We start from the raw sequence: 27754 nt of genomic DNA on the forward strand, positions 1-27754 counted from the left end.
AGCGACGACGTGAGCATGTCAAAGAAGCAGAGAGAAGGGCACTTATTGCACGAGCCAACAAGGAGAAGCGAGTCAAGCTAGCTGCAGAAAGACTGGCAAAGTTGAACGCTCTGAAGATAGAGACAAATCTAGATGTTCTTCTACAGATGAAAGGAGCGGACCTCGCTAACCAGTATGCCAAACAACTTCATGTTGGTGGTCTTGATGGTTTTATATATGATGTCAACAACCCTGAAGCAAAGCTACCGATGAAGACAATCTTTGCAAGACGTGGTATTGTGGAGAAGAGAGAGATCTTACGGCGGATGGTTGAATACAGGGCTTCTCGAGAGATTGATGTTGAAGGGTCAAGTATAGACACAGATACCTATCTTTCTGCAGCAGTAGAGAGGAACCTTACTATCAATGACCTGTAGATATCCGCACTCTCCATAGATACTATTTTATCATGTGAAGCCAAGTAACCTGGATGATCACTGAGCTTGAAAACTAGGCGCTGAGAGGTAGGTGTTACAGTCACCAGGAGCAGATTAAACTCCCTCGGAGTTTTTACAGTGCTCTCATGTAGGTATTAACTTAATAGTACAAGTACCCTAGTGCCCTTCCGAGCTCTTGGTTTTGAGTAATAAATGTTGGTAGGGGTGTACCATCAGAAGTGGCGCGTGAGGCGGAGACCAAACAAGACCAAACACCACGCTCCCACGCGCGGGGTTGCCCATCACCACTCCTAAGTGCCACATACCCCGAACATCTTCCGTGGGCCACAATATCGTTTGGATCAAGTCAACCTTGGTTCTTGACCCGCACAACCGCCATCTTACATTAAGCTCTCGTGCATTAAACCTCAGGCCTCGTGAGAGGTTGTTCGGTCACGGAAACTGTGGAATATTCATCGGCTTTATGCTGTCCGCGACCTCCTCCGTTCTACAGCCTTGCAACACACACAATATATCCCCTTAGGATCATCAGCGTCCTCGCTTTGCAGTGATTCATTTTAGCGACGTCAGTTATTGAAGAAGGCACAGAAAGAAAGGGACTATGAGAGAGAGTTCAGACTGTCTGATTGATCGGACTCGCAGTGTGTTATACAACTTCGATACGGCCATATACTGTACATTCCTACACACGTCTGAGGCTTGCTGTGATATACCATACCAATTCTCTTCAAAGCATGCTAAATCGCTACTGACCCACGAACACAGACATGGGCATCATCATCCCAATCTAGAACCGCAATCATGAGAAAACCTCCCAGCTACGGTAGGAGAGACGAGACGTACCACGTAGTTCGGCATGTCAACCTGCATGTAGGTAAAATATCAGGACACGGTTCGAACGCAGCATGTATAACAATGACGCACAACTTCATGCATCCTAAGGTCACCAGCGACGCTGCAAAGCATATATGCCTCTTCCCTCGTCAATTCTTTCTCTGCACAAAGGAACTGGACCATATTCCTCGTCGCTGCTCGGGTGGCTTCTTTGATATCTGCAGCCATGCAAACATCGGTATGTTAGCCCAGCCAATATGCACTCTCGTCCTGGACCACCAGTCCTGGGGAGAACGGAAATGAAAGCGGCTCACCTGAGTCGACACCAGTAGTACAGTAGTACTCTTCGTTATCCGTTCCAGGGACTTTCGACGTCTGGAAGTGTGGCGTCTTCGTGTAGGATTTCGACTTGAGGACGGTGAAACGAAGGGTTATTTTTATGGGCGTTTCGATCGCCGTCCCTACGTTTTAGCAATGCTAAAGTGAGCGCATGACCGTATAACTTTCTTCCTCGAAAGCGATTGGGGGCAGAGTTTCGTACCGCAGACCTCTAGCAGTGCCGAGAGAAAATCAGCCTTTCAACTTTGACATGTAGGAGAATTCGGGCCAAAAGACTCACCTCCATCCCCTTGAGCAGCATGTCCATCCTATCGCACAATCCACACCATTGAGAGACATCCAGCGCTTAGCAACTCCTAGACTCACCCCGACCGAAAACAAAGCTCCTTCCACCTCGACCGGCAAGAACAACTTCGACCCCACCGTAACATGTCTCGTATCAATATTTCCCCCAGTATTATACGGCGGAATCGTCGAAAACGCCCCATCCACGCCCCTCGCCACACCCATCTCACCCATAAACGGCCTCAACCTCACTCTCACTCCCTTCTCCTTACTGAACCACGCATATCCTTCTTCGAGCCCCTCGTCCCTTGAATGCAAATCCCATATCTTGAGCGCGGGGTCGGGGAACTCGTCCCCCAATAGTCCAAACCCTGGAAATATTCCCGTCCAGCCCCAGGGTGCCGTCTGGAGCTCGAGAACCTCGATTTGGAGCGTATCGCCTGGAAGAGCGTCGGCGATGTGGATAGGTCCGGAGACTTGATCGAGGTGGGAGAAGTTGAGGGTTGGGAGGAGGGTGGCGACGGATTGGGGGGTGACTTGGCCGTTGGAGGCGTCGAGACAGTCGAAGGTGACGGTCTCGCCGGATTGGATGCGTAAGATGGGTGGAATGCTGGGGATTGTGAGTGGATTGATAAGTAGGAGATGTCACTGAGGAGTAATGGGAGGCGCGGACCTGTTATCCCAGGCTAGATGGTGTTGATGAGGTTCGACGCTGTGGATCGAGTTAGGCATTGGAAGAGCAATTATGATAGCAAGATGAAATCGAAGAGCTTTGGGAATGGAAGAGAACGAGCGACCTCGATATCGGCCACAGAAGAGGTTCAGATCGTGAGAGCATTTTATGCACGGGTAGCATACTAACGTGCAAACTCCGATACTTATCGGAATGCCGAAGATCCCAGACGTTCGGCCCCTGTCCTCTGGTCAAAGAGAAAAGCTCAAGCATCATGGGAGCTCTGAGCGCTGAGCACGCGTGTGGCAGATCGCACGATAAACCCTTAGCAGTGCACTGCTCCCGGTTCAGGAACGATAATGTGGATGTACCATTCAAAACGGTCAGCACAATGGAATTCGAAGAACAGAGCAGATCACTACAACACAAGCGAACAAGAACAAAGCACACCGTCAGCATCAATGCATCACGACAAGACGACCCGGAACGGATCGGAACCCCCGTTCTCCAGCCCCGCCAAGAACGCCACACGTAAGGCCTCGAGATATCCCTTGAGACCTCGTCCTGCTCCGTCGTAATCAAAGGCATCGGCGACTCCATATCTTGCATCGGCGACGATGTTGGCTAGTTCGAGTGCGTGCTTCACGTTTCTATTATGAAACGCAAGAAAAAAGTTAGGAAAACGTTCGAAAGAACTCATAGAAGGATCATACTCTGGGATCCGTGACCGCGAGTCGAGCAGCAGATGATGTAGACGAACGATCATCTCTGGAACGTAGATAGCTCGGATCCTCTTCAACTCTTGCAGGCGTAAATGACGCTCGGGCGATAATGACACTGCGCGACCGAGAAGTCAATAACTCGAGCGCCTTTCATACGGAGAAAGAGAGTACACATACTGCCAGAAACCTCCGCATCCACGTCCGAGCCCGAAAGTAACCAATCTGTCGTCAACAACGTGATGAGCTGTTCCCGCGCCTGCGTGATCATGTTCTGTTTTCGGGCGACAGGAAAGGAATAGTTAAGCACGGCTCTTTCAGAAAGCATCAAAGAGCGCAATACCTTATAACTATTCAACCAAGCTGCCTTCGATTCCCTACTCAATGTAGGCTCAGCTGCAGCCGTTTCCGCGATCCTATCCAAGGTATCCCAGATGAGGAAGAACTGGCTGTAGTCTTGATACTCCGTTGCTACTTCTTCGGGTTCGCTGATGGTCATAAATTCTTGAGGGAGAGAATCGAGAGTGTGTCGAGCCAGCTTTGTCCGTCCCGCTCCTGGAGAACAGAGCACAGTCGTGTTCAGTTGCACATCATCAAGCGAAGATGAAACAAGCGGCGGGGATGGTAGGGTGAAAGAGAATACAATACTCACCCAGGAAATACCTTAACACAATACACGCATGGCCTAACGCTACGCCAAACGTATCTGCCTGAGCGGTACTCCACTCTAAAGCCCTCGCCAGCGTCCTCTCCCAATCGTTCGGCACAGGCTCTTGTGTCCCTAACATTGAAGGCGACGGTAATGGCAGCCTGATCAACGGAGGTAGCGCGTCCAGCGTATTTTTGATCGTCTCATTAGCTGTGATCACGGCTACGTGTACCGGATCCAGTCCATGCTCGTAAGCACGAGATAGCGCTTGACGGCGTTCGTCTTCTGTGGTGTTTAGATCGAGGGAGGTGAGGAAGGCGGCATAACGGGAAGTTGCGTTGTCACCGAGGGCGGACGCGTATAGAGCGATGAGGTCTCTCTGACCGGCGGCCTGTTATGGATAGATTTTAGATACAGAGGCCAGGAGTGTCCGAAGCAACAAGTGTGACGCACCTCGAGAACTTGGAGATAGGCTTCGAGAATGATTTGGACAGCGTCTGGGGAGACGGAGATGTCGATCATCTGGAGAAAGAGGCATAGGTGGGCGAAGAAGCGGGTCATGGTGGAGTAACTGCAATGCAATCCATGAGAGATGCGCTCTGGGTCGTTTATTGAAGAACTTACTCGGCAGCGTTGGGATCATATGCACCATCGCTCAAATTCTCCGCAAAATGGTCTAGCATCGAACCGGTCTGATCAAGCATGATCCGCAATTGTACTCGATGGAACGGATGGTCCGCTTTCACCCTGAACAGGAGGTGAACATTAACAAGCCTTTCTAGGGCAAAACGACAGATCACAAAAGAAGAAAGCTTACCCATCCTGAACAGGTGCAGTTGACAGTACGGCCAATGACCTCACCATCTCGTCCCTCCACTTCTCATCCAAGAACTCTTCGTCCGACGTATCCATATCCTCGTCTCCCCCGCTCTCCGCTTCCCTGTCACTTTTCTCCACCGCCGCAAGCCCATCTTCCCAAAATCCACCACCACCCAACACCCGTATAGCTTCGTTCTGCTTCTCCTCGAAAAGCACGGAGACTTGAGCCCATACGACGTCTTCCCATGTTCGGCATGCGCTGGTTAAGAGGATGGAGGCGGTCTCGAGTGTAGGACAAAGGGCGGCATAGACTATACGTTCAGCTTCGGTCAGGTGAGGCTGCAAAGGAATGAAGGTTAACACATGCGATATTTAGAGGTGGACAAAAAGACCGTACGTCGTGGGCTGCGCGGATACATGTGGCTTTCCACAGCTTCCTCCGTCTGTTGCCATTCCACATATCATCCTTTGGTGTGTCCAGGTCCATCCCGTCGTTGGAATCATACTCGTCTGCACGCTTCTTCTTCATCGCTGCGTAAATGGGTATCGTCAATGACCCATTTGCGAAAGAGCGAAAAATATCGACAACTCACTTAGAGCGTTCCACTCGAAGGCGATAGAACCACGGATACTTGCTGCTCTCCAGGGTTGATGAGCCTTTTCACAGAGCTCAATCGCCTGCATAGTAGCTCCTGCTCGTATACAAGCATAAATCGCTTGAGACAGCGCTTTCTCGTGACTCTGTGCATGTCACCATCAATATGGCACCAGAGCTAGGAAGACCACAACGGTCCACATACCGCATCGTCTGCTGCCAATGTTTTACCTTCCGTATCTTCCCTCACAGGCGCATCCGGATCCATCTCTGTTACAACGCCACCTGCCGCACCAGCACTACCTGTCCTCAAATCCTGCAAGACCCTATGCTTCGTGAACTTCCAATAACCTGTCGTAGCTTCTGAATATGATGGTGATGGAGCAGAATCTTGCAGCCATTCACGAATGATGTTAAGTTCGGTGAGGGTAGGAGAACATTTCATGATGGCATCGCCGAGGACTTGGGTGGGCGTGTAGGGGTTTTCGGAGAGCAAGGTGCGGGCGGAGGGGGGGTTCGTGACCGGGGTGACTTTGCGTTGACTAGGAAATAATAAAGTGGCATTTTAAGGATACGAATCTTCCGGAACAGTCGATGTGGTCTCTGGTTTCGACATCAAGGGGAGAGTTGGGTGCTCGGGAGGGAGAAACGCACGTCATAAGCTCTTGCAATAACCACCATGTATTCCTTTCCAGCAGTAGAGCACTTGCTTCTTCTGGATCAGCATCCACCCTTTCTCGGAGTTGCTCAAGCCTAATGTTCATTGGCGTACCAACGCACTCCGGTTCGTCAATCGACCTGAACCAACGATACTAAGAGAGGAATTTACGCACTGTTCTTCGCACAGCTTTTGCATGCGTGGCGCAAACCCTCGCTTAGGGGCGAGTAGTTCGAACAAGTCTCCATCTCGAGACTGACCGAACGAAAGGACATCAGCACTAGCCTTGTAGAAATAACCCCAGTCGGACATTGTCCAACGTCGTGAGCGAGATGGTGTCTTGCTCCGCCGGTTTTCCTGAGGGTGTGGAATGGTAGCCTCTTCCTCAGCATATGAACTGGTACCCTCTTCCATAACACTATTGACCGAGAATAGAGAGCGATCTACCGCGAAATATCAGGTCGGTCGAGGGGATAATGTGGCGAGAGGGGATGGTGGATGTCAGGAAACAAAACGCGCTCGCCACAGACGCGTCTTGTTGACTTTGCTTACATAACCATGCCCCCAAGTCCACGTGCGTGCCACAATAAGCAGTTCTCAGCGACATTGTGGCCCAATAGTTGGTAGCTCGTCGACTTCAACTTCAAGGCGAAGGCGAACGTACGATAATGACTCCGTAAAATTTATATCTGGTGACACTTGATAACATACATATAGTATATTCGATACAGGTAGGACATCAGAGAGCACGAAATATTCAACAAAACGAGGAATGGTGGGGATTGTTTATACACGAGAATGGGGAGAAACATTGGAAAATGTAGCCATACTTAGTTCGGCTTCAATCAATCTGAATCCTCGTGTTCTTCGTAGTCGCCGAGGAATTCCTTCCAAGGTGAGATCGCTTCACCGGGGATGGGAGGAGCATCGCTCTTCGTATGCTTCAAAATCCATTCATGCAGCATAGTATTGATCCTGTAACGATCAGACCATCACTTCTCGTCAGTTTTCCGTGCCAGTAGATGCGGTCAAAGGGATGAAGAAAGGGAGAGACTCACTCGCTCGCTGCCGTAATGCACGCATAATGCGTTGCCCGGGGGATCTGCATAAGTTCCGCATCCACACCTTCCTTCGTCAAAAGATCCACCACACGCTCCGATAACTCCAAAGGATACGCAATATCGTTCTGTCCATGGATTATTTTGCTTGGGGTGCCCCTCATTTTCGCAATCTGTTCAGGCGTAAAGGCTTTACTATTTGCGAAGAACGAGATGCAGGTGTTCCAGTATGCGTCGAACTTCCCGGGGCCCCACTGGACGATGGCCGGTGGAATTGCAGTCTTCCATAGCCTACTAGGTTGTACCATACAAAGCAACGGAGGGATTCAGCGCTCGTGGCAGAGTGAGATACGAGGAGTACATGGCAATTCTGAGGATCGAATTGAACCATGGAGGGCGGAATTAAGACAGGGACGTACGTCGACATGAGAGGACTATCAAGGTTATTGAAGGCGAGCTGGAGTGCGCCATAGACGGCATCCTGGACCGCGGCCTCGTCGACGTTTTCCGGGTCCGCAAATCCTTGCACCCAGCACTCGTAGATTTCCTTTCTTCCAGCTATCACGTCTTCGTCCTACAGATGAGTGGCGCAGGGGCCGATAGGCAAGATGAATACCGACGGCTCAGAGAATAATAAGGTACAAAGACGCCGTGGGGGAATTTGAACGAGCTGGGTAACGTATACACATACCTCGTGGTCGGGAACAGGGGAGATGAAGAACTGCGAGAGGACCATCTCCGGATATAACACAGTGAAATGAGCCGCAGACAACGTGTGCATCGACATTGATACAAAATGGCAAGGCGGAAGCTTGACTTTTTGCTATTCGCATTCACCGTTCGAGATGCAGAACAAAAAAAGGAGTACCGGCAAGACACGCAATTAAGTTATTCGAAGATTGAGTGCGATAGCTTCAGAGAACTCACCATAAAACAATATATGTCCTCCGCACAGGCCGTTGGACTCCATGTCGTTGGTACGGGCCCTGAGGTTTCACCGTGGCCGCGTGAATCGATCGCGACAAGGTTGAATCTTCTAAGTTTGGGGTCCTTGAACTGGACTGCATGAGCAAACCAGTCCGGATGAGATTCGTATAGGCTCGGTGTAAATAGAGAGGATACGTACGTTCATATATCTGTTGTCCGAGGTAGATGGCGTGGAGGAAGAGGACCGTGGGCAGGCTCTCATCGATAGCGTCTGCGCTCGGGTTGCTCGGAGTAGAGATGGTGTAGTGCATACTCAGCGGACCAGAGGATGACTGGAGGTCGATGAAAGGCATGACTATGAATCGATCTTGGGAGGGCAGAGGGAGAAGAGATAATTAAATAAAGGAAGAAGGCGAAGACAGAATTCTGAGCAAGGGCAGGGCGGGGAGGACGGGTCGCAAGGTGTCCGCGGGAATCACTCATTCTTATATTTATAAGGATGTCCCATGCTATGACAGCGTGCCATGCAAGCGAATGTCCACACCGAGCTAAAAAGAACATCGGGAGAAGGCTGTATAGTAGCGGAGCCACAAGTCTCTTGTCTGTTAATAACCTGCCATCATCCGAGCAGAGAAAGTACTACCGCAGCCTTGTACTTCAAATGAGCGTAAGTCAAGAGAACAAAGCGAAAATCTCGATCCTCGCCTTCTTTCCATAGAAGTCGTCAATTAAACTGGGCTTTTCAACATCCAGCGAGGTCTGGAAGGAACCTTCCTTCTATCCCGAGGCTCAGATCGTCGATTCGCGTCGGCTCGATGTGCGGCTCGTATTTGTTCCACGGCGTTGGCCCGTCATAATCGCCTTTTCCTGACATCAGTTGATGCTGGATGCTGCCAACCACGGGAGAAGGAAACATCCTGCTCTATGCCGAATGCGGCACGGACTTCAATAAGCATGGGGGTGTTCCCCATCGTGTTGACTATTGGCCAGTTCAACTCTGGTCGGCATCCGCTGGGACCGGCATCGCATTTTACTACGCATGAGTCCTAGATGGTCCGAGAGGTAAGCTCAGCAAACTACTTAGCGAAAGAAAGCTGAGCTCGTCGAAGAATATAATGACTTCAGAGGCAGGTGATGGTCCGAGCGCGAGTCTGCGCGAGTGCGATCTATCGACCGGAGTGACTCGGAAGGACCCGGGCGCCTAACGTACTGGAAACCGCGCGACCATAGAGGGCCACCCATTGTGTCACAATGGAGGACTTATTCGAGCCCAACCCATTGCAGTGGGATTGAAGCTCGACAACTGAGTCCACGTCAAGAAAGGGTTGATAAAGTTCGTAAAAGTCGTGTCTGGTCATAAGTGGGGACATATGTACGGTATATAAAATGCAATGTGGACACATAGGCTTAGAAGGGCCGCGGAGGTCTGTTTCTACATGTGAGGAAGGAAAAGCGATGAAGATAAGAAGTCGAAATGAAACATGCCACAAAGTTACAGTTCTAATCTAATCAATCAGTATCTTCGTCCTCTTCGTAGTCTCCGAGGAAGTCTTTCCACGGCGAGACGGCTTCGTCGGGGATTGGGGGTTCGCCCTTTGTGTGTTTCAATATCCATTCGTGCAGCATACTGTTGATCCTGTAAGGTTCAAGCCAGCCACTTCTCGTCAGTTTCACTCTTTGGAGGGCGCATGAGACCATGAAAGAACAAGACGAAGCGAACTTGAACTCACTCCTCCGCCGCCGTAACACACGCATAATGCGTCGCCCCCGGAATCTCCACAAGTTCTGCATCCACACCGCCCTTCTTCAAAATTTCTACTACACGCTTCGACAGCTCCAAAGGATATGCAACGTCGTTCTGGCCATGGATGACCTTGGTTGGCGTATTCGCCATTTTCGTGATTTGCTCGACTGTGAAGGACTTGCTGTTGGCGAAGAAGGAGATGTTGGTGTTATAATACTCGTCGAACTTTCCGGAGGCACTGCTTCCCCATTGGACGATGGCCGGTGGAATGGCTGTTTTCCATAACCTATATGAGGTCACAAGACACAAATTCAATGAAGATGTTGAGCGCTCAGGTAGGGTGAGATGAAAACAAGTAGATGAATGATTTGGAGGACTGGATGGTATGTGGGATGGAGTCGATAGAAAGACGTACGCAGTCATGAGAGGGTTTTCAAGGTTGTTGAATGCAAGTTGGAGTGCACCCCAGACTGAGTCCAGAACCGCGCTCTCATCGACGTTATCTGGATCCGCGAATCCTTGTGCCCAGCATTCGTAGATCTCCTGTCTTCCGGAGATCACATCTTCGCTCTGTGCACACAAATAAGTAGCGAAGAATGCCAATTAGCATGGGTCCGAAGGATGGTTGAGGATAACAAAGTGTGGCACAGGACGTCAGGAAGAGAAAATGGCGCCGAGGTGGGATTGGTAGGAAGACGCTGAAAAGGATGACTGGATGGCGTACGTACCTCCTGATCGGGAACAGGGGAGATCAAGAACTGTGAAAGAATCATCTCCGGATACATAACGTTGAAGTGAGTAGCAGTCAAAGTGTGCATTGACATCGATACGAAATGACAAGGCGGGAGGTTGAGCTTTTGCTGTCATTCAGTCGTGCGTGACGAAGGATGCATACGATTGAACACTTTGCAGTTGACAGAGACGAAGATAAGGAGCTCACCATGAAGCAATAAAGATCCTCGGCAGAAGCTGCCGGACTCCATGTCGGGGGTATGGGCCCCTGACTTTCACCATGACCTCGTGAGTCGATCGCAACGAGGTTGAATCTTCTCAGCCTCGGGTCTCGAAATTGAACTATAGCCGGAAGATAAATATGCAGTCGGAATATTGAGGCTGGACGCAAAATGATATGGGGAAGGTTGTGGCTGAGGAGTACACATACGTTCGAAAATTTGTTGTCCTAGGTAGATGGCATGAAGAAAAAGGATAGTAGGGAGGGTCTCGTCGATCGCGTCCGCGCTTGGATTGGTCGGGGTGGCAATGTTGTAATGCATACGAAGGGGCCCAGAGGATGACTCGAAGTCGACGAAAGACATAGTGATGTATTGGCCTTGGTGGGCGGGGGGAGAAGAGAGGAACCTCTGAGAAAAGCAGGAGAGGATGTAGATCCACACAAGGGACGAAGAAGAAGACGGCTAGATTGGATCCGGCTTTCATCGTCGTATATATATAACGTCGCCCAAGATTCCGACGGCATGCGCTGAAAGATGAGCGTTGGGCAAGCGAGTGCCCAAGACAAGTTAAGTAAAAAGGAGATGTACGCCGATAGTAGTAGGCCGCACAATAGCTCTAGCGCCAATTGCGCCACAAGGGACTGCTTAGTAATGGCTTGCCATCAGGGCAGATGGAAGCGCGCAGCCTTGTGGCCTTGTTCGTCTCACCTTGAATAAGCACTACCCAGCCGAACAAAGCGATTCTGCACACGGACGACGAACATTTATCCTTTTGTTCAATATCGACCTTCGTTCATCGAAGCATTCGAAGATGGACCGACCTCAGATCACATGCCGCTCACACCTGCGGACTTTCAGCAGACTCAGATCGATAATCGGCTGGAGCGTTGCATAGTAAAGGTGTCACTGGCTCTTGGTATATCTTTTAGATGGTTTCCTCATTGTACTCACCTATATTCATCGGATCAGTTGACGCTGCCTAAAACCGCGGATGAAGAGAGTGCCCTGCTCCTGCTCACTGCCGAGTGCATGGCTACTTCGGTATCGACTCTGATTTTGGCACGGGCGGTGTCTGCCGCGGCTGCTTCTGCCGTTGACAAACCTTTCTTCCTTCCGCCGCGCAAGTTGCTAGGGCGCGTCCGGGCGGAGGAATGGAGACATCGTCTGGTTCGAAAGCCATTACCTACCTGCCTAGTGTGAGGAAGACACTTGCGATTTAAGAGCTGAGTGCATAGCAACTTTTGAAGATGCCCACTTCGTCAATCTAGACGCTCAGGAACATTCTCAACCTCGAGCACTCTTGGCATCGAGGTAGTTGTGTAGGGCGAGGGAAAGATGGTGACCCATAAGAGACCCGTATGGAGGGGTGATTTTGGTATTTATACGGCCGTCATACTGTCTTGCAATATCAGGAGGGGTCTGATCTATCGGGAGTAATATATCATGGCAGAGGGGCTTACTAGTACAATCGTGCAACTCTACATGGAATGCTCGCGAAAAGATCTATCTGCTTATTAGTACGTGTCACAACTGAGCGCAAAGAGACACCCACCTTATGCAGCCCAGCCAAACGCCCTTACCGGAGCCCCATCACACTTTGAAAGCTTCAAAGGCATCAAACTAACCATAACTGTCTTCGTCAGGTCCAACTCCTGTAGATCTTTCAGAGCTCCCAGATTCGTCAGATTTTCTGCGATTATGCAGCCCGCTCCCAATACGACTTCATGTGATCCATAACAGGACCCCCGATAATAGGTGGGAAGGGCTCTCCAAGATTCGGGGAATTTTTGAGATTTCGGACCCTGAGGCCACCCACTTTTTCGGGTGAAAATGGGCCTTTCGGAGGTGAAGGCCACCCCGGAAATTCGGGAGATTTTGGTCCACGAGTGGTTAGGCCTCTCTGGAAGTCGGTCATTTCGAGGAAATGTGGTGTGAATTGGGCGGATCATGTCAATTCTTTCACATAACCTCAACTTTCACATAACCTAACCTAGCCTAATCTAGGGGATAAATCACCAAACGGTGGTCAATCATGTCAATTCTTTCACATAACCTCAACTTCCCCTAACCTAATCTAAGCTTGGCTATCAAACGGGCGCTTGGGAACGAGCTCGAGGTGGTAGGCTAGGTCAGGTTATGATTAGGTTAGGTTAAGTTGAGGTTATGTGAAAGTTGAGGTTATGTAGGGGGTAAATGGCAGATGTGGGTAGGGTAGGTTAGGTTATTGACATGATGGCAGGACACATGCGTGCTTCCTCGCAGCATCTGAGCCGTGAGAGCTTCCAGGAATATTTTAGCCTATTTATGGCGATTTTTGAGGCCTCTCCAGCGATTCGGGAAATTTTGGAGATTTCCCCTAAGGCCTCTCCGAATTCGGGGCAAAATGGCGAAATCTGACCATTTCCCGAGCCGGCAATTTTGGCCAAATCCTGGACCTTCCAGAGAGGCCTTCCCACCTATTATCGGGGGTCCTACGGCGACTGATCCGGACTCATAGTATCGGTCCCCAGGATCTTCACGCCTCGCTTCAGCAGCTCCTGAGCGGCATCTTTCTCGATCCAAGGATGATCGAAGTACTTATTCGAGCCCCAATGTTGATCCCATCCGGTACGGATAAGGAGGGCGATTCCTTTCTCCATTTTACTTTCGAATGGAGCGAGGTCATCCGCCCAGTTGATACTCTCTCGGGCTTTTTTATGAGATAAGTCAATAACAAAAGCCGGGCGGACGAAGGTGCCTAGTGAGAGGGAGTCGATGGTCTGGAGGTGAGGGAAGAAGTGGGAGGGCGCGTCGATGTGAGTTCCGGCGTGAGATGAACATGAGAGTGCATGAACGCTGATTCCGTCGATAGTCAGGGCTTCCAGCCTGAAAGCGGGGTCGCCGGGATAGACGGGGACACGATCGTCCAAAGTGTGGGTCAGGTCTACGAATGGGCCGATGTTTGTGTGTTGCATGATGTTCTAATAAGAACGTCGGCTGAATGAGAGGACAAAAACGTATAAAAAAATAACTCAACCACGTTATGGGGTGGGGGTGTATCGGTGAGCTACAATCGGCTCTATTGGGAAGTCGGGAAGACTGGGTGCCACAAGGCTCTTTGCAATGTCAAATTTACTATTAACCAGGCTGAGATACGCGGGGCGCAGCCAGTACTCTTGCTGAAAAATGGACCACCTCAAGCAAAGGGGACGACAGAAGAGGACAGATGCGACGCTTACGATGATGGGAGGTCTTCAAGATTCAACGCGGCAGGTAAACAAGGAACAACAAAGGCGACGCGACCTGACGCGACACGGTCCACGTGCCACACAATCACAGTCTTCCATCACGGAAATCTGCCGAGTCCTACAAGCTCATATATTTCGTTCGCAAGGTCATATATGTGATCCAATTGCTGAAATACTACTGCAACAAGTAAATTGGGTTATTGTGCTCATTTACATATTGCAAGGTCTATAGCGGAGGTGCCCAAGTTACTACAGGCCCTCGAAATCTGTCCATGGGCTCATTTCTTCAGCTCATTTTGCACTTTTGGGTATCTATTCTGACAGCATAGTCGAGCAACAAGGGGACCGCGGACAACAGCATCATGTATTGAGGGAGCCCACGGGATAGACTGACGCACATGTATATACAGCGGAAAGAGGGCGATACATAAAGCGTACAGGGAGTGGCATACAGGTCGGGGAAGGAACGAAAGTGAATAATTACAGAAAATGTAGTAGACCAGCCATGGTACATGAGCATGCGTAGAGCCGCATGCGAGATGACGACAAGACGGAGTAACACGAGCATCGAGGACATCAATGTCGCGGAGTCCTGAAGAATTTGCCGCATACCACGACGCGTCGCGTGCGACAACATTCGCGCTGCACCCTGATGATATCAACCCCTAGTGCAAAGACGAAGCACAGTGTCTGCTTCGTCTTATGCGGAGGGGATGTAGAAAAAGACCAGAGCATGTACGAAGCGAGAGGCTAACAGAACGACACTGACCGACATCGCCCCATATCTACCGCCGTTTCCGTCGACACACGCTCTTCTCGCTGCCAATCCAAGGACATCGTGTAGCGCCATGTGAAATAAAAAGGCCTTGGGGAGCGTGAGTAGAGGATGATGGTGAAGACGAAGGGGGACCAGCGAATTCTTCAACCTTGGGAGAAGAGCGGATGATTGCGGTACTCGATCGCGAAAGGGATTCAGCTCGAAAATAATGAGTGCGCTGGCTGCTGCCAAGTCCCACGCTGAGTCCCAAACTGCACCTTCTTTGGTGACGCATCGATTCCAGCCGAACTCGGCGGGTCTGGATATGGGTCTCCTGCCAAGCTAATCCAACATTCCGTACGTATCTAAGCTTTAACAACCTGTTTCAGCGCAAATAAGTGTTTTCAGGTGCGATATAACCGCAGGTAACCCACGGCCACCTTATGCCACCATTTATTCGGTGCAATTGATTGTAAGCGTCGGCGGGAATCCGTGATGTCGCTGGCACATCGTCCACGGAAGCAAAACTCGAAGTAGGTGTCCAACTACCAGTACACATCCTGGCTTTTACTAAAGGGTTTTTAGCAGTCATTAATTTCACCGACATATATATCCACTATGCTCAAAAAAACTGCCACACCCAAATCCTTCCAGGAATTTCGCGACCCCGCCTCTCGTCGTGACGCGTCTGGTCGTCTCGTCTCCGTAGCTATTGAAATCGTGGTCAGTGGCACCTCGTCAACAGACCGCCAAGAGCGTATTTTGGAGGTGGATTACTTGATTCCAGTGCCTGAGGGTGTAAATTGGAGGCCTGGTATGACGACCAACGAGGCGAAAGCCTTCCTGAATAACTTTCTTTTGGGACACATGCAGGACGTAAGTATCCAGCTGTGACGCTACGAGATGGGCACAGTATCATTTTTCTACGTTATTCCAGATTGTCCATGATGCAAAACATAGCCAGAAGTGGCACTGCAAGTATTGCGGTTCGTCCCTATCTTCATAACGCGTAGTTTTCCTAGTACTGACCTATAGGGTTCGTGATTCAGAGAAGCCTGCAAGAGAGACGTCCTTGAATGTCATTCCTATCTTTCAGAGCGAATACTCTATGCTCTATCTTCACGTATGCGACTCCTAAATATACACATCACCTCTCAGACCTCGCCGATTTTTTCCCCCGACTGACACCTGTGGGCTCTATTCAGCTTCACCAATTATGTTCCATGGATCCTGGACCCTGTCTAGAAGCCTGCCGACAAGAGAGCCGCGAACTTGCGGAAGGATTCGGTCAAGATCCAAGCATGGGCGATCCACACCGTCGTACAGCTGAAGACGAGTTTGTTGGTCTGTCAGGTAGCTGTGCGTACTGCGAGGACGACGAAACGGCTATGGGCGAGAAGGAGTTGGCACGTTGTGCAGGATGTAGTATTGTCCGGTATGTACAAACTTGGATCTATACACCTTTAGGTTTTTATAAGGTGTCCTCCTGATTATTCGACTGTAGGTACTGTGGGTGAGTGCTTCTATCGTGGTCCCGAACGGCTGGATCTGGCCTTTTATAACAGTTCTGTTCTTCATTCAGGAGGGAGTGTCAAAAAGATGACTGGAAGAGGCACAAGCCACATTGCAAAGCAGTTTGTGCCGTTGACTGGACTTGGCCTTGAATGGGTCCGTGATCGTCGTCGCACTGTGGTACGGTCCTTTTGCAGGGCAGAGGTCTTGCAGAAGTCCGCTGTTCGGCTCTAGTATATTTGCAGAGGGGTATTCCTCTTTCAACACTTGGCCCTCCTTGTCATGGCCCTATATCTCCCTTGTGTCGCAATTTTTACGTCTGTACCATACTTCTCTTTGCATCTGTATATAATGTGGCCCAAAGTCTGAGTGGCACCAGCGCGGGAATTCACGCTGCCCTGGCCCAACTGGAAAGAGTTGGATACCCTACCGACAACTATGATCATCTTTACTCATCGCTGAGCATTGCAAGGTCTGCATCTCCATGCTTATCCTTCATTCCCGAGCCCTTAAGACCTTCAGGTGTTATCGGGTTATCAGCAAGGTCGAATGTATAATACACTTCACACCGCCGACGGATGGGAATTTCGGATTCCCAAAGCTGATTGACGTTTCCTCTTGCTCATTTTCTCCAGAACAAGACACTCGTACCTTAACATCAATCATCTAACTTGAACCCCACTCTGTTCCACCATGCCCAACACCCACTCCACCCCACCAGCCGGCTACGAAGGTGACTGGATTACCCCCTCAGATCCCTCATACACCGAATCCATCGCTCGGTGGGCCGCCAATGCGGTTCGTAAAGCTTCGGTGGTCGCCTTCGTCAAAACCACATCCGATGTGATTCTAGCACTCTCCTACGCCAAGGCGAACGCGTTACCTATCGCCATCCGTGGAGGTGGCCATAGTCCTGCAGGGGCATCGAGCGTTGAAGGTGGTTTAGTCGTGGATTTGTCAAGGTATTTGGCGGGGGTACGTGTTGATGAGAAGGAGAAGGTGGCCTATGTTGGTGGAGGAGCCGTTTGGGAGACGGTTGACAAGGAGGCAATAAAGTTCGGTCTTGCTACGGTTGGAGGAACTGTCAATCACGTATGTCTCTTCATTATACAAAAGCAATTTTCGTATCGTCTGAAACAAAACTTCTATGAAAGACTGGCGTGGGCGGGTGAGATTCTCAAGCCTTGATCATGCCGCTGTGTGTTGATGTCCTCGTCTTACAGACTCGTCCTCGGAGGCGGCTACGGCTTTCTCACAGGCCAACACGGTCTCTCAATCGATAACCTAGTTCAGGTAAGTTAACTCACGTCCTCGTCTTCTTTCCACTATCTCCACCCCTTACCTGCCTAGGCGACTATAGTGACCTCCTCCGGCGAAGTCCTCACCGCATCTGCAACCGAACATCCCGACCTCTTCTGGGCTATACGTGGCGGTGGCTCCAACTTCGGGATTGTCACCGAGTTCGTGTTGCGACTCCACTCTCAGCGGAAGACGGTGTTTGCAGGTATTGTCGTGTATGAGGGGAGCAAGGCGGAGGCGTTGACGCAGGTCGTGAAAGAGTGGTGGGAGGCTGGGCCAGATGGGAGGGATACGATCTTTCAGGGGTTTACAACGGGTCCGGACGGAAATGTGCGTACTCTGGCCATTATCTTTCGTTCGAACGATAGACTCAGGGATACTTGTGTAGCCTTGTGTGATTCTGGTCATGTTTTGGAACGGCTCGGAAGAAGAGGGAAGAGCGCATTTCAAGAAGTTCTTAGATTTGGGTGAGTTGCTTTCCATTCCGCGTACATTCGACGTGCGATCACACTGAAACTATATCGAACCACAGGGCCGATCGTTGATGGCACTGGTGAAATACCATACGAAAAGCTTAATTCTCTCCAGGTGAGTGCTCCCTCCTTAAACTTCATTCTCCTAACCGCTCATTCCACGCTTCGTTCATGACGCAACGTCAACACAGAACGCAAACGTGCACCATGGCTCCTCCTACTACCTCAAGTCCACCTTCCTCTCCACGCCCCAGCCCTCCATCTCTTCCACCCTCCTCTCCACTCTCCACCTCGCCACCAAATCGCATAATCTCCGCATCACCTACTTCTACGAATTCTTCCCCATCGGCAAAGTCCTGTCCGTTCCTCAAGGCGAGACCGCATATTGGAGGGGAGAAAGGGTGAGCACGATGGTGTTTATAGCGTGGGATGCGCCGAAGGACGTTAGTGAGAAGGAGAAGGCGGAGAATTTGAATAAGGTCAGAGAGGTTGCGACGAGGTTGACGGATATTGTATTGAGTGGGGAGAAGAAGGTGTCGCCGGAAGAGAATACGGGTTATGGAAACTATGGTGCGTCGATGTCTCTCTCTCTCTCTCGAATCTACTTGTTTGAATCCCTTATAACTTATTGATTCACTGTTCCAATGATGTGATGGTACAGAGAGCGAAGAGCTTGTGCCGGTCTCGAACAGTGGATTGAGTAAAGCGCAAGCGTTGTTTGGCGGGAACTATGCGAAGCTCAGGGAGCTAAAGCAGAAATATGATCCGGAGATGATCTTTTCGAGATGGTTTGCTATTCCCCCCCGCCACAGCTTAGAGGGTTTGACCCAGTCATGAATACGAATTTGTAAGAATATTTGTTGTACATCGCCATGCGCCAGAATCATGCAGACTTGTCACCACTGTTTATAGACTCCCGCAATATTCTATCCGCTTCTACTCCATGGAATTCGATAGCCGGAACATCCTTCGCCACATCACCTCCAGATCGCATGTCCCCCCTTTGAGACGCATCATCAGTCAAGCCGGCTCTAATCCACAGAAACAATTCCTCGAAGCATCATGGACTTGAAATGCCGCATAGATAATCCTGCGTCGAGCAATCATATCCAATAAGATGGGTTACAATCGAACACCTGAGCCTCCACTCATGTGTCCTCTTCCACACCACACAGCTGCCTCGCTTCTCATACAATTAATCTCGTCGAGTATTAAGGGTTAGACAGCATTGAGGCATTCGCGCTCCGCGATCGTAAGGAACTTGACCCAAGAAGTGCCGCCATGACTTTGAGACCCATTGATAGTTGATCAATCCGACTTCCTGCCCATGGCATCTAATTTTCCCCAATCCACCTTTCGATTCATTCGTCTCTCCTTTCTCCGAATGAAGATGTCATTCAGGTCAGTGAGATGAGCGACGGTCGGCCTTCCATCTGGGCAGACCAATGGTTCGTCTGTCTTGCCAAGATTCCATACGAGCTGCATCGTCACGGGTGTAAGTACAGCTATGAGGATAAGACATAGTGAAAAATGAGAGCGGCGCACATGGTTCATGATACTTTCAGGTAAAGGTTGGCCCTGCTTTATACTGACTCTTTTCGCCCTAACGAATATTTTCTCTTTCTCGTGCTCAGGTACTTCAGGCGCCACACTACACGCCACGCGAGAAAACGATAGGAATGTAGGCATTAGCGAAACACGAAGATTGATGTTGAGACGAAGATTCTACGTACTTGGCTGTATGTCCATTCCCACTCGAACTTGTCTCTGCTTGACTCTGCCTCTGCAAAGCCTTCTGCTCATTCCTCATCATCCTCTCATACTCAAATCTGAAGGTCGCATTATGCTGTTCTACGATCCATAGTGAATCCTTCTTGCGCCTCGAATCTCGTGCTCCGCGACGTTTAGAACTAGATTCCTTCGCATTTAGACGTTGCCCGTCAGGTCGTAGACGAGCCACGACGAATCGTCGATCCAGATGGGCCACAGCAGTCATCTCGCCCCAGTCTTTCTTGTCGATTGTTCGAGAGTACCCAACGAAACCAACACTGCTGCTTGCACTATCCTGTACGAATTACGAAGTCAGCACACATGGAGCTGCCTGCTAAAGCATGACGTAGAACACACCTCAGCTTGTGACGCCGCCGCCACCTCACACCTTACCCTCTCCATATCCTTTGCGCCCTCTTTGACCACCAGCTTAGTCTCACTCCCATCTGAGCCACCTCCTGATATCCTCTTCTTCCGCCTCCTCCACCTTCTGTTCATCCCCTTCAAGTCAAGCTTCAACATCCTCGTCCTTCCTGCACCCGCGTCCTTTTCGTCCACAACATCGACATTGTGCACCCGCTGTTCTATCGATGCCATCGAGGCTAGAGAGCCCATCGAATTCAAGCTCCGAGTTCGTGCCGTCGTGGCTGGACCGAGGAGAGAGGGAGCAGCAGGGACAACGAGCGAGGTTGAGCTGTGAGGGTGCCCAGCGCCAGAATCGGAGTGTACAATAATCCCAGGACGACAAGAGGATCTCGAGTCCTGAACAGGTCTAGAACCGAGACGATGCGCATTCGAAGGCAGGCCGGCGCCGCGCTCGTCGAGGGATAATCTCGAAGCTTCCGAGTCCTCGGCGATGCTCGAGCTCGCGAACGTATTCGAACCACGTTCATAGGTGTTGTGGTGCGGTAAGACGAATGTGTCGCGCCTTTCGAGGGGAGAGAATGGGTATGCAGGATCTGCGCGGCTGAGGAGATGATCTGTCGTTATGCGAGTTGGAGACGGTGGAGACAGTGGATTAGGGTGAGTGGATGAGGCTGCAGAAGAGACGAAAGAAGAGGACGACGAAGAGATGAGGAGAGAGCGTGGTTGCGGTGTTTCGGGGACGATGGTATCCGCATCGCTATGTGCATCTGGCGGAGGTGAATAGTTATTATCGTTATCATGGGTCGAGTTGGCTGCTGGGATGGAATGCCAATCATGGACAGGAATAGCGGAGAACAGGGAAGCGTCAAGAATATATGAAGCACCAGAGCCCCGTTGGGCAAGAGGAAGGGAGAGGATAGGTTTATCCTCAGAGGAGGCACAATGACTTGCATAAGATCCCGTTCGTGCTCTTTTGGGAGTGGGTCTCTCTGTGATGGGTTCCACACATGATCGTTTAGCGCCAGGCGTACTGAAGCAAGGAGAGGGTAGAGAAGCAATGAGAACAGCAGGAGCAATAGCGGGGTGAGCATCCCGAGAAGATGTAGGAATAGAGCTCCGCGCGATCTGCTCTGATCTGGGTGTTACGGCGCGAGGGCTAGAAGGGATGCAGACATCGACCCTTTCCTCGTGATTTACAGGTGATGAGGACATAGACGGAGGGAAAGATACAGGAGTCATCACAGCTCGGACAGATGAAGGGCGAGGAGCTATAGCAGTAGATGGGTGGGGTCGAGAAGAAGGTAACAATTCGTCTTCCTCTGTCTCAGAATCTGAGTCGTGAGAGTCTCGAGAAGGAGAACCACCAGGAAAGATTTGTGCTTCCATAGTGAGGAGGGAGGCGTTTCGTTGTGAATCGATACCATAGCTAAGTTGATGCCGCGTTATATGAGTCTGAGGTGAATTTGAATGTGAAGGAGTTGAGTGTTGTTCGTCGTTTGGGGATTGCATTATTGGCACGAGTTTGGCATGGCATGCAGATGTTTGTTCAAGAGTAAGGCATGCCTTAGTGTGAGCGAGTGTCGAGGAGTGGTCCCTAGACAGGACAGGAGAGAGATCTAGAGAAGGTCCAGACAAAAGCGGAAGGTTGGGGACAGCAGAAGAGGACGTAGGTTCTGCGAGATGGTGACTGGGGCCTTGTACAAGCCGGGTCCTCCCATCACGAACACGACTTGGGCGTGCACTTGTATGGCCGCGCTTGTGGGCTCGGGAGTTGTTGTCTCTGCCTACGTTACTCTGTAGACCTGTTACGAGCCAAGTTGTTTGGAAAGTGCAAACGAGTAAGGAAAAAAAGGACATGGATGTTGAACACGGTGCGGTGGTGTTGCAGCCACGGAAACCGTACCTTCATGTTGCCCGCCCACATCCAATGGATCGCTCGCCAGCTGGTCTTCCTCTTCCATCCAGCCTCCAAGCTCATCGTCATCCATAATATCCATCAAATCTGACTGAGATTGAGATTGAGACTCGGGAGCAGCGGGAAGCGTTGCGACTGGAGGCATTTCTGCGACTGTTGAATATGGACTGAGTTCGACGTTCAATAGCCCGCTAGAACACGGCGAAAGCTTTGTATCTATGCCTTCTGACGATAAGTCGGTAATAAGCATGGTAAGTGCAGCCGCGAGCAGGTGAAGAGTGGTAGAGAACTCCGAAGAGACTGTTCATCGGTCGAGGACAGGGGCCGTGGCGGACGGAGGGGCCGTGGCGGACGGAGAGCCTGATTCCAGGGAAGAGGTTGCCTAAAAACGCCACGGTGGCACTGCCATTCTGCTCTCGCTCAACTCGCTCCCTCAATTGCATTGGTAAAAAACATACAAACCAATGCTGTAGTGTTTTTAGCCAACTTCATGAACGAAGTAGAAACGAACTCGTAATGGTGAGTTTTGAGCATGCCTGCACTCTTAAGTATTGTGGCGGTGGAACCAGTACTCCGTCGGCCCGGAACTTCCCGTTGATCTCATACAGTCAGTCCAGGTCATGGACGTCGTTGATCACGACGAGCAGCTGCATGTCTTCGCCCTCACCTCCTTCAAAGCGCATCAGGCTCGACTCTAGCAGCGTTTCTCCACCTTCCGCGTCCCCAAAAGCTGAACAACACGATGAGGAAATAGTCGCAGATATAGAAGAGGTCCAGGAAGAGGAAGAGGACAACTGTGCTATCTGCTTGCAGTCAAAGGCAGACCGTACGGTCCTCCCGAGTTGTTCGCACGAATTCTGCTTTGAGTGTATCGTGGTGTGGTGCGGTAAGAACTTTGGGTTGTCCTTTCACTTCTAATACTGATCACCCCATATAGAGCAATCACGACGCTGCCCACTTTGCTCATGTCTAATCACCACCCACCTCATACACCACGTCCGTTCGAAGTATGATTACCAAAAGTACTTCTTGCCTCCTCTGAAATCTAGTACGTCTGCTCTTGATCTTCGGCCACTCTCTGCCACTGCCGCTTCCACTTCACAAAACAGGAGGCCTGCTAGAAGAGAGCGAGATTGGGGCAGGAGAGAAAGGGCAGATAGGGATAGGGAACGGGCTGCGAGAGAGGAGAGGGATGCATTGGAGAGGGCGATCGACTGGAGGCGGTGGGTGTATAGGCATGATTTATATGCGAAGGTTCGTCCCAGGTTCTTTCCCTATACCAAGGAGACACGAGTGATTGTTCGTAAAATGCACTGGATCGACCACGAGCGCTTCTCGTGATGAATGATACTTGATTGGCAACCTATGTGTCGTTCATACCTATGTTCGACAGCCTGGAGTTGGGTCTCGACTCAGTCGAATGTAGGTCATCGACGAACGATCGGTATATATGATTCACACAGCTGTCGAGCACCCGCAATACGCTCGAGAATCTGTCCTTGTTTTAAAGCATGATATATCGTATTGTGCATGTCTTGTATTTGCTCTTCTTTCCTGGTCGATGGTGTGGTTTCTGGGACGAATTATGCTTACTCCTCTCTTCACACAGCACGTAGCGTCCAACTCTTACACCCGTTTCCGCTCCCCTCCAACGCCCGCCCAATTCTCTGCATCCCCCGATTACATCCGTCGAGCGACTATATTCCTCAGACGCGAACTACAAGTGTGGCCCGGTCTGGATGTCGAGGTGAGATTTTTGTCTCCTCAATGTGACTATATTTCTCGTTGCTGAACTTGCGGACCCCGCTTTTTCGCTATTCTTTGGATGGCTTGTTGCAGTTCTTGACGACGTTCACCGTCTCACTCATGAAATCCATCGACATACGAGCGGAATCCGCCATCAAGCTTCTCGCAGAATTCTTAGACATGGATACTCCATACGTCGACGGAGGCAGGCACACCAATGCAGAACATTTCGCGCATGGTAAACTAAACTCCTTTCTTGAATGCGGTCCCTATCACTCACCGAGACACTGGTGGATCGACAGAGCTCTATTCCTACCTCCGATCACCGTTCAATGACCTCACAGTATACGACTCAGTCGTCCAAGTAAGTCCACTCCCTTTCCTTTCTCATCTAGCTCGTTTATTAGTATCGTGAGCTAAAACTCTAACGCCGCACTTCTTATCTTACTTCTTACGTTACAGTACGATAGTCCACCAAATGCACCTCCGCCTCATCAAAACCACGGCCAAACGACTCGCGCTCGTTCATCGCGACGGCGCGCATCTCCCTCCCGGTCACGGTCACGTACTCGAGAATCATCTCCCGTCCCCCAAGCATCAAGTTCACGTCGACGTCTGCGTTCTCCCTCCCCACGACCTCGTCGGCGATCTCCTCCCCATCATTCTCATTATACGAACGGTCGGCAACTACCACTACCTCAACGCGACACCCTAGTCTGTCCGCCGAGGTCTCCATCCCCCGAATCGCCGCGATACAAGAGAGATGGGTCGAGTGAGTCGGATATCGATATGGAGAGGTTGGAGGAGGAGTTGGAGCAGTTACCTCCTAGTCACGGCCATGGCCGTGGACGTGTGGATGGATATGAGGATGGCAGGGTAACGGATAAAAGGAAAGGAAAGGAGAAGGAGGACGTGATAGACTTGGATGATGCGAGACATGGAAGACGAAGAGCTGGAGAGTCGAAGGAAAGTAGAGGGGGTAGGAACGAATATCGAGGACGAAGTCGGAGTAGGGAGAGGGATGCTAGGCGACGTCATTCGAGAAGTAAGAGTCGAAGTGGGGATCAGAGAAGGGCGAAGGGCCATAGTAGGAGCAGAAGCCAAGACACGGAGCAGAGGGGTGATGTGGAGAAGCATGCCGGTCACGTCAAAGCAGGAATGAAGGCTAAGGGGAAGGAAAAGGAGCGTGCACCAAATATCGACGACCGGAAAGATGTCGATGACACAGACATGGGGAAAGATGGACGCCGATCCCCTTCTCCATTGCCTGGCGAAAACCAATCGCCACTCACAATACATAATATGGATGAGGGAAAGGGCAAGGTTCCGTCCAGCGTTAAAATCGAGCGGGTCGGAACTACTAATAATGTTGAGGTGCAAGGTATGTGATGTTTTGCCTGTATGATGTCTTGTCTTTGATGTGTTTTTGGCGTTCGAAGATGTCGAGCCACGGCCTTTAGGGCTCTCTATCAAAGGCCAGGCTGGTGTCGACGCGAAATCGAGTGGAAGAACTTCAGAGTCAAACATTCGAGGTAAGGGCATCATACTTTGTTTCTGCTTCTTTGTGTTTGAGAGTCAACCACGATTGAACTGGACTAACGAATCGTTTCATATGTCAGAATCTGGTACCACTCTTCCGCTCTCCGAACGCATACGATCCGAAATCGAAGTGCGCCTATCGACGAATAGACCCGCCACTCGTACCATCACTCGTGCAAGGCCTCAGTCTCTCCTAGCCTCTGTGCAAGCGCATCTAGGGAAAGCTTCACAGCCCCAGCGACCGTCAAAGTCAGTCGAGTCCGCGGCTAGTCCTTCCGCTAGTGCTACCTCACGGAGAGCAGTCTCTCGCACGGTTACGAGTGAGGGGGACAATATTCCTTCACTCCTCCTTCGCATGTCCGACGACGTCCCCGATATTCTAACGCCCTCACAGAAAGACACCCCGTCTGCACCATCGACACCGGTCATCGAAACCGAGCGCATACGAATGTCTGCTCCCTCGATTATGGCACGCACGCGAGCACGACTAGGGCAAATGCGCGCGACTCCCCCAGCCCCCTCTAAACATCAGCACCCTCCTACGACCTCCAACGCCACTCAATCGGCGACTACTTCTTCGAATCAACTTGGCAACCACGACAGCACGGAAGTAGGAGTTGTCGTTACGCCGGATCTAAGCCCTACCCCGAAAGGTATCGAGGCTATCGAATTGTCTTCTCCGTCTACCCAATTCGGTGGCATCAATGACGATATCCATCCGCTTCCCTCGGAAAACATGGACGCCCATAGTACCATCGATGAAGGTGAAAAGTCGGATGCAGAAATGGCTCATGATGATGATGATGATGTCAATCCAGATCGTCGTTCGGATATGTATACCACCTTGCATCCAGATGGTGGTTATAACCATGGTAAGGGTGGTTCTCCGTGTCTTCAAAGTTTCATTCGTTGTGTTTTCAACCATCACGGCGTACGAAAGGGCCTTCGAGGTGGATGTTGAACGGGTCAGACGGGTACGACGGGTAACTAGGTAGTCGTCGTCCTTTGCCGCTACCGAGCTTCGATGGTCTCCGAGTCTACCATGACATGCATCTCATCCTCGACTTGCGCTAGTTCCCATTGTCTACCTCGGCATCTCTCTGATTTGCTTCGAGCGCTCAGATCTGGTGGCCGAAGGTTGTAATACCTGTGATTGTCGGGCGCGCATTGCGTAGTCAGGTTCGAATGGGGAGTTGTTCAACATTCAGCCGTTCCAGTATTCATTCATCTTCCGTGCAATGATGTGCGGCGGGATGGCGGCCGAATGGCGTTCTGTTGCATCGGTAGCAGTTTTGTCATCCGGCGGATGCTACTGGGACTCTGTGCATCCGCGCTGCGATCCCGAACTTTATTGACCGTTCACTGTGGCAACGGCGTTCTAACAAACCTACCTTGGCGACAATATACCCAGTTATGGAGCATTCGCTCTTCAAGACTGGTGCTGTCTCTGAATGTCGACAATCAATCGAAGTGCTTCTCTTCTCCCTCATCCTTGTCGACCATAAAGTTCAATTGTGCACAATTGTCGCCAGGTTACTCCTCAATTAAGCACGGGATCAATTGCCGATGTATACACTTTACTGACTGCTTGATCGGTGTCCTTTCTTCTTTTTGCAGAGCCTACGTCACCGCATTCAGCGCCGAACTCAACGTCGTTGAACTTAGTTCATGTCGGCAGCACACACTCATCATCAAGCTTAACGTCTGCAGCCACGACTCACAGAACACATATCGAGTCTCACCCTCATCATGCATCCAAAGACTATCGCACCCGGCTCCTCGCCAAATTAGCTGCAGAACGCCAAACCATCCCATCTCCTTACACGAATGCTCACGATCCGACATCACCTACACCTCTATCTCCGTCTGCATCTTCTTCCCCATATTCTTATCCTTCAGAACCTGCTTCTCAAAGGTCATCCACATCGACACGAGTAGGCCTCGACCGAGGCGAGACTTCGGGAAGCGGTCGAAGCTCTCATGATGCCTTCGGCGAGACGGGGGGTCAGAGCATGGGACCTGTTTCTATGGGTACCGCGCCCGACGGCGTTGGCACTAATAATGAGGCGCGAAAGGATCGTCTTCATCCAAGCTGTCATGGACTCTCTACCGGAACTCCGAGCCTTATAGAGGACGGTCCTGGTGCGAATACGAATAATAAGGTAGAGAGGAGATTAAGGGCGCAAGCCCAGTTGAGGGTTAGACTTGAGGCTGCGAAACGTGCAGCTAACGCCAATGCTGTAGCTGGTCACGAGCCACAGCCGAGGAGTTATACCGACAGTCGTGTTGAAGATGAAGAAATTAGGAGCACACGGGAAGGAAAACTGCGGGAGGCGCTGTTAGCACGGAACAGAAGTGGGGAGACGATACGTAGCTAAAACTGGAGGCCGTCCGCAGAAATGTAACTACTGCCGCGCACAGCTGTGCTGGTTTACTTGTCAATGGGGGAGAAGATGTTCA

At 50.7% G+C, this 27754-nt stretch overlaps 9 protein-coding genes across 9 annotated transcripts; 3 read left to right on the forward strand and 6 right to left on the reverse strand.

The window, feature by feature from the left end:
• Positions 1-1071: 1071 nt before the first annotated feature.
• Positions 1072-2690, reverse strand: STEHIDRAFT_169629 (acetamidase/formamidase). The gene is made up of 8 exons (XM_007305839.1): positions 2569-2690; positions 1977-2505; positions 1891-1918; positions 1813-1821; positions 1586-1732; positions 1362-1489; positions 1281-1301; positions 1072-1224 (listed from the first exon to the last, which is right to left on the reverse strand). Exons 1-8 carry the CDS (start codon positions 2625-2627, stop codon positions 1183-1185), a joined length of 963 nt encoding a protein of 320 aa, XP_007305901.1. The 5' UTR covers positions 2628-2690; the 3' UTR covers positions 1072-1182.
• Positions 2691-2929: 239 nt separating this feature from the next.
• Positions 2930-6498, reverse strand: STEHIDRAFT_81395 (nuclear pore complex protein). The gene is made up of 13 exons (XM_007305738.1): positions 6184-6498; positions 6005-6103; positions 5556-5892; positions 5349-5496; positions 5153-5286; positions 4754-5094; positions 4561-4683; positions 4390-4507; positions 3940-4327; positions 3631-3842; positions 3468-3561; positions 3282-3405; positions 2930-3218 (listed from the first exon to the last, which is right to left on the reverse strand). Exons 1-13 carry the CDS (start codon positions 6420-6422, stop codon positions 3035-3037), a joined length of 2541 nt encoding a protein of 846 aa, XP_007305800.1. The 5' UTR covers positions 6423-6498; the 3' UTR covers positions 2930-3034.
• Positions 6499-6700: 202 nt separating this feature from the next.
• STEHIDRAFT_81397 (alpha/beta-hydrolase) lies at positions 6701-8346 on the reverse strand (the record flags this gene model as incomplete). Its single annotated transcript, XM_007305739.1, has 6 exons — positions 6701-6983; positions 7067-7357; positions 7486-7640; positions 7758-7889; positions 7994-8127; positions 8193-8346. 6 exons carry the CDS (start codon positions 8344-8346, stop codon positions 6854-6856), a joined length of 996 nt encoding a protein of 331 aa, XP_007305801.1. The 3' UTR covers positions 6701-6853.
• Positions 8347-9308: 962 nt separating this feature from the next.
• On the reverse strand, positions 9309-11154 carry STEHIDRAFT_140309 (alpha/beta-hydrolase). Its single transcript, XM_007305840.1, has 6 exons — positions 10900-11154; positions 10678-10811; positions 10466-10597; positions 10153-10307; positions 9724-10023; positions 9309-9668 (listed from the first exon to the last, which is right to left on the reverse strand). The coding sequence occupies exons 1-6, from the start codon at positions 11051-11053 to the stop codon at positions 9503-9505; spliced, it is 1041 nt and encodes a 346-aa protein (XP_007305902.1). The 5' UTR covers positions 11054-11154; the 3' UTR covers positions 9309-9502.
• A 2007-nt stretch (positions 11155-13161) lies between these two features.
• On the reverse strand, positions 13162-13644 carry STEHIDRAFT_158432 (putative cyclase; the record flags this gene model as incomplete). The annotated part of the gene is made up of 1 exon (XM_007305841.1): positions 13162-13644. The coding sequence occupies one exon, from the start codon at positions 13642-13644 to the stop codon at positions 13162-13164; it is 483 nt and encodes a 160-aa protein (XP_007305903.1).
• Positions 13645-15292: 1648 nt separating this feature from the next.
• Positions 15293-16141, forward strand: STEHIDRAFT_158433 (uncharacterized protein; the record flags this gene model as incomplete). Its single annotated transcript, XM_007305842.1, has 4 exons — positions 15293-15550; positions 15612-15660; positions 15724-15797; positions 15920-16141. The coding sequence occupies 4 exons, from the start codon at positions 15293-15295 to the stop codon at positions 16139-16141; spliced, it is 603 nt and encodes a 200-aa protein (XP_007305904.1).
• Positions 16142-16879: 738 nt separating this feature from the next.
• Positions 16880-18795, forward strand: STEHIDRAFT_60201 (FAD-binding domain-containing protein; the record flags this gene model as incomplete). The annotated part of the gene is made up of 8 exons (XM_007305675.1): positions 16880-17278; positions 17341-17354; positions 17410-17479; positions 17537-17815; positions 17874-17952; positions 18018-18073; positions 18150-18528; positions 18620-18795. 8 exons carry the CDS (start codon positions 16880-16882, stop codon positions 18793-18795), a joined length of 1452 nt encoding a protein of 483 aa, XP_007305737.1.
• A 471-nt stretch (positions 18796-19266) lies between these two features.
• STEHIDRAFT_158435 (uncharacterized protein) lies at positions 19267-22154 on the reverse strand (the record flags this gene model as incomplete). Its single annotated transcript, XM_007305843.1, has 5 exons — positions 19267-19437; positions 19504-19609; positions 19692-20023; positions 20086-21896; positions 21998-22154. The coding sequence occupies 5 exons, from the start codon at positions 22152-22154 to the stop codon at positions 19267-19269; spliced, it is 2577 nt and encodes an 858-aa protein (XP_007305905.1).
• Positions 22155-22660: 506 nt separating this feature from the next.
• On the forward strand, positions 22661-27735 carry STEHIDRAFT_140311 (uncharacterized protein; the record flags this gene model as incomplete). Its single annotated transcript, XM_007305844.1, has 9 exons — positions 22661-22895; positions 22947-23263; positions 23619-23756; positions 23849-23993; positions 24058-24119; positions 24218-25136; positions 25195-25287; positions 25375-26166; positions 26912-27735. The coding sequence occupies 9 exons, from the start codon at positions 22661-22663 to the stop codon at positions 27670-27672; spliced, it is 3462 nt and encodes a 1153-aa protein (XP_007305906.1). The 3' UTR covers positions 27673-27735.
• Positions 27736-27754: the final 19 nt, after the last annotated feature.

The sequence above is a fragment of the Stereum hirsutum genome (assembly GCF_000264905.1).
Source record: "Stereum hirsutum FP-91666 SS1 unplaced genomic scaffold STEHIscaffold_10, whole genome shotgun sequence".
Lineage (NCBI taxonomy): Eukaryota > Fungi > Basidiomycota > Agaricomycetes > Russulales > Stereaceae > Stereum > Stereum hirsutum.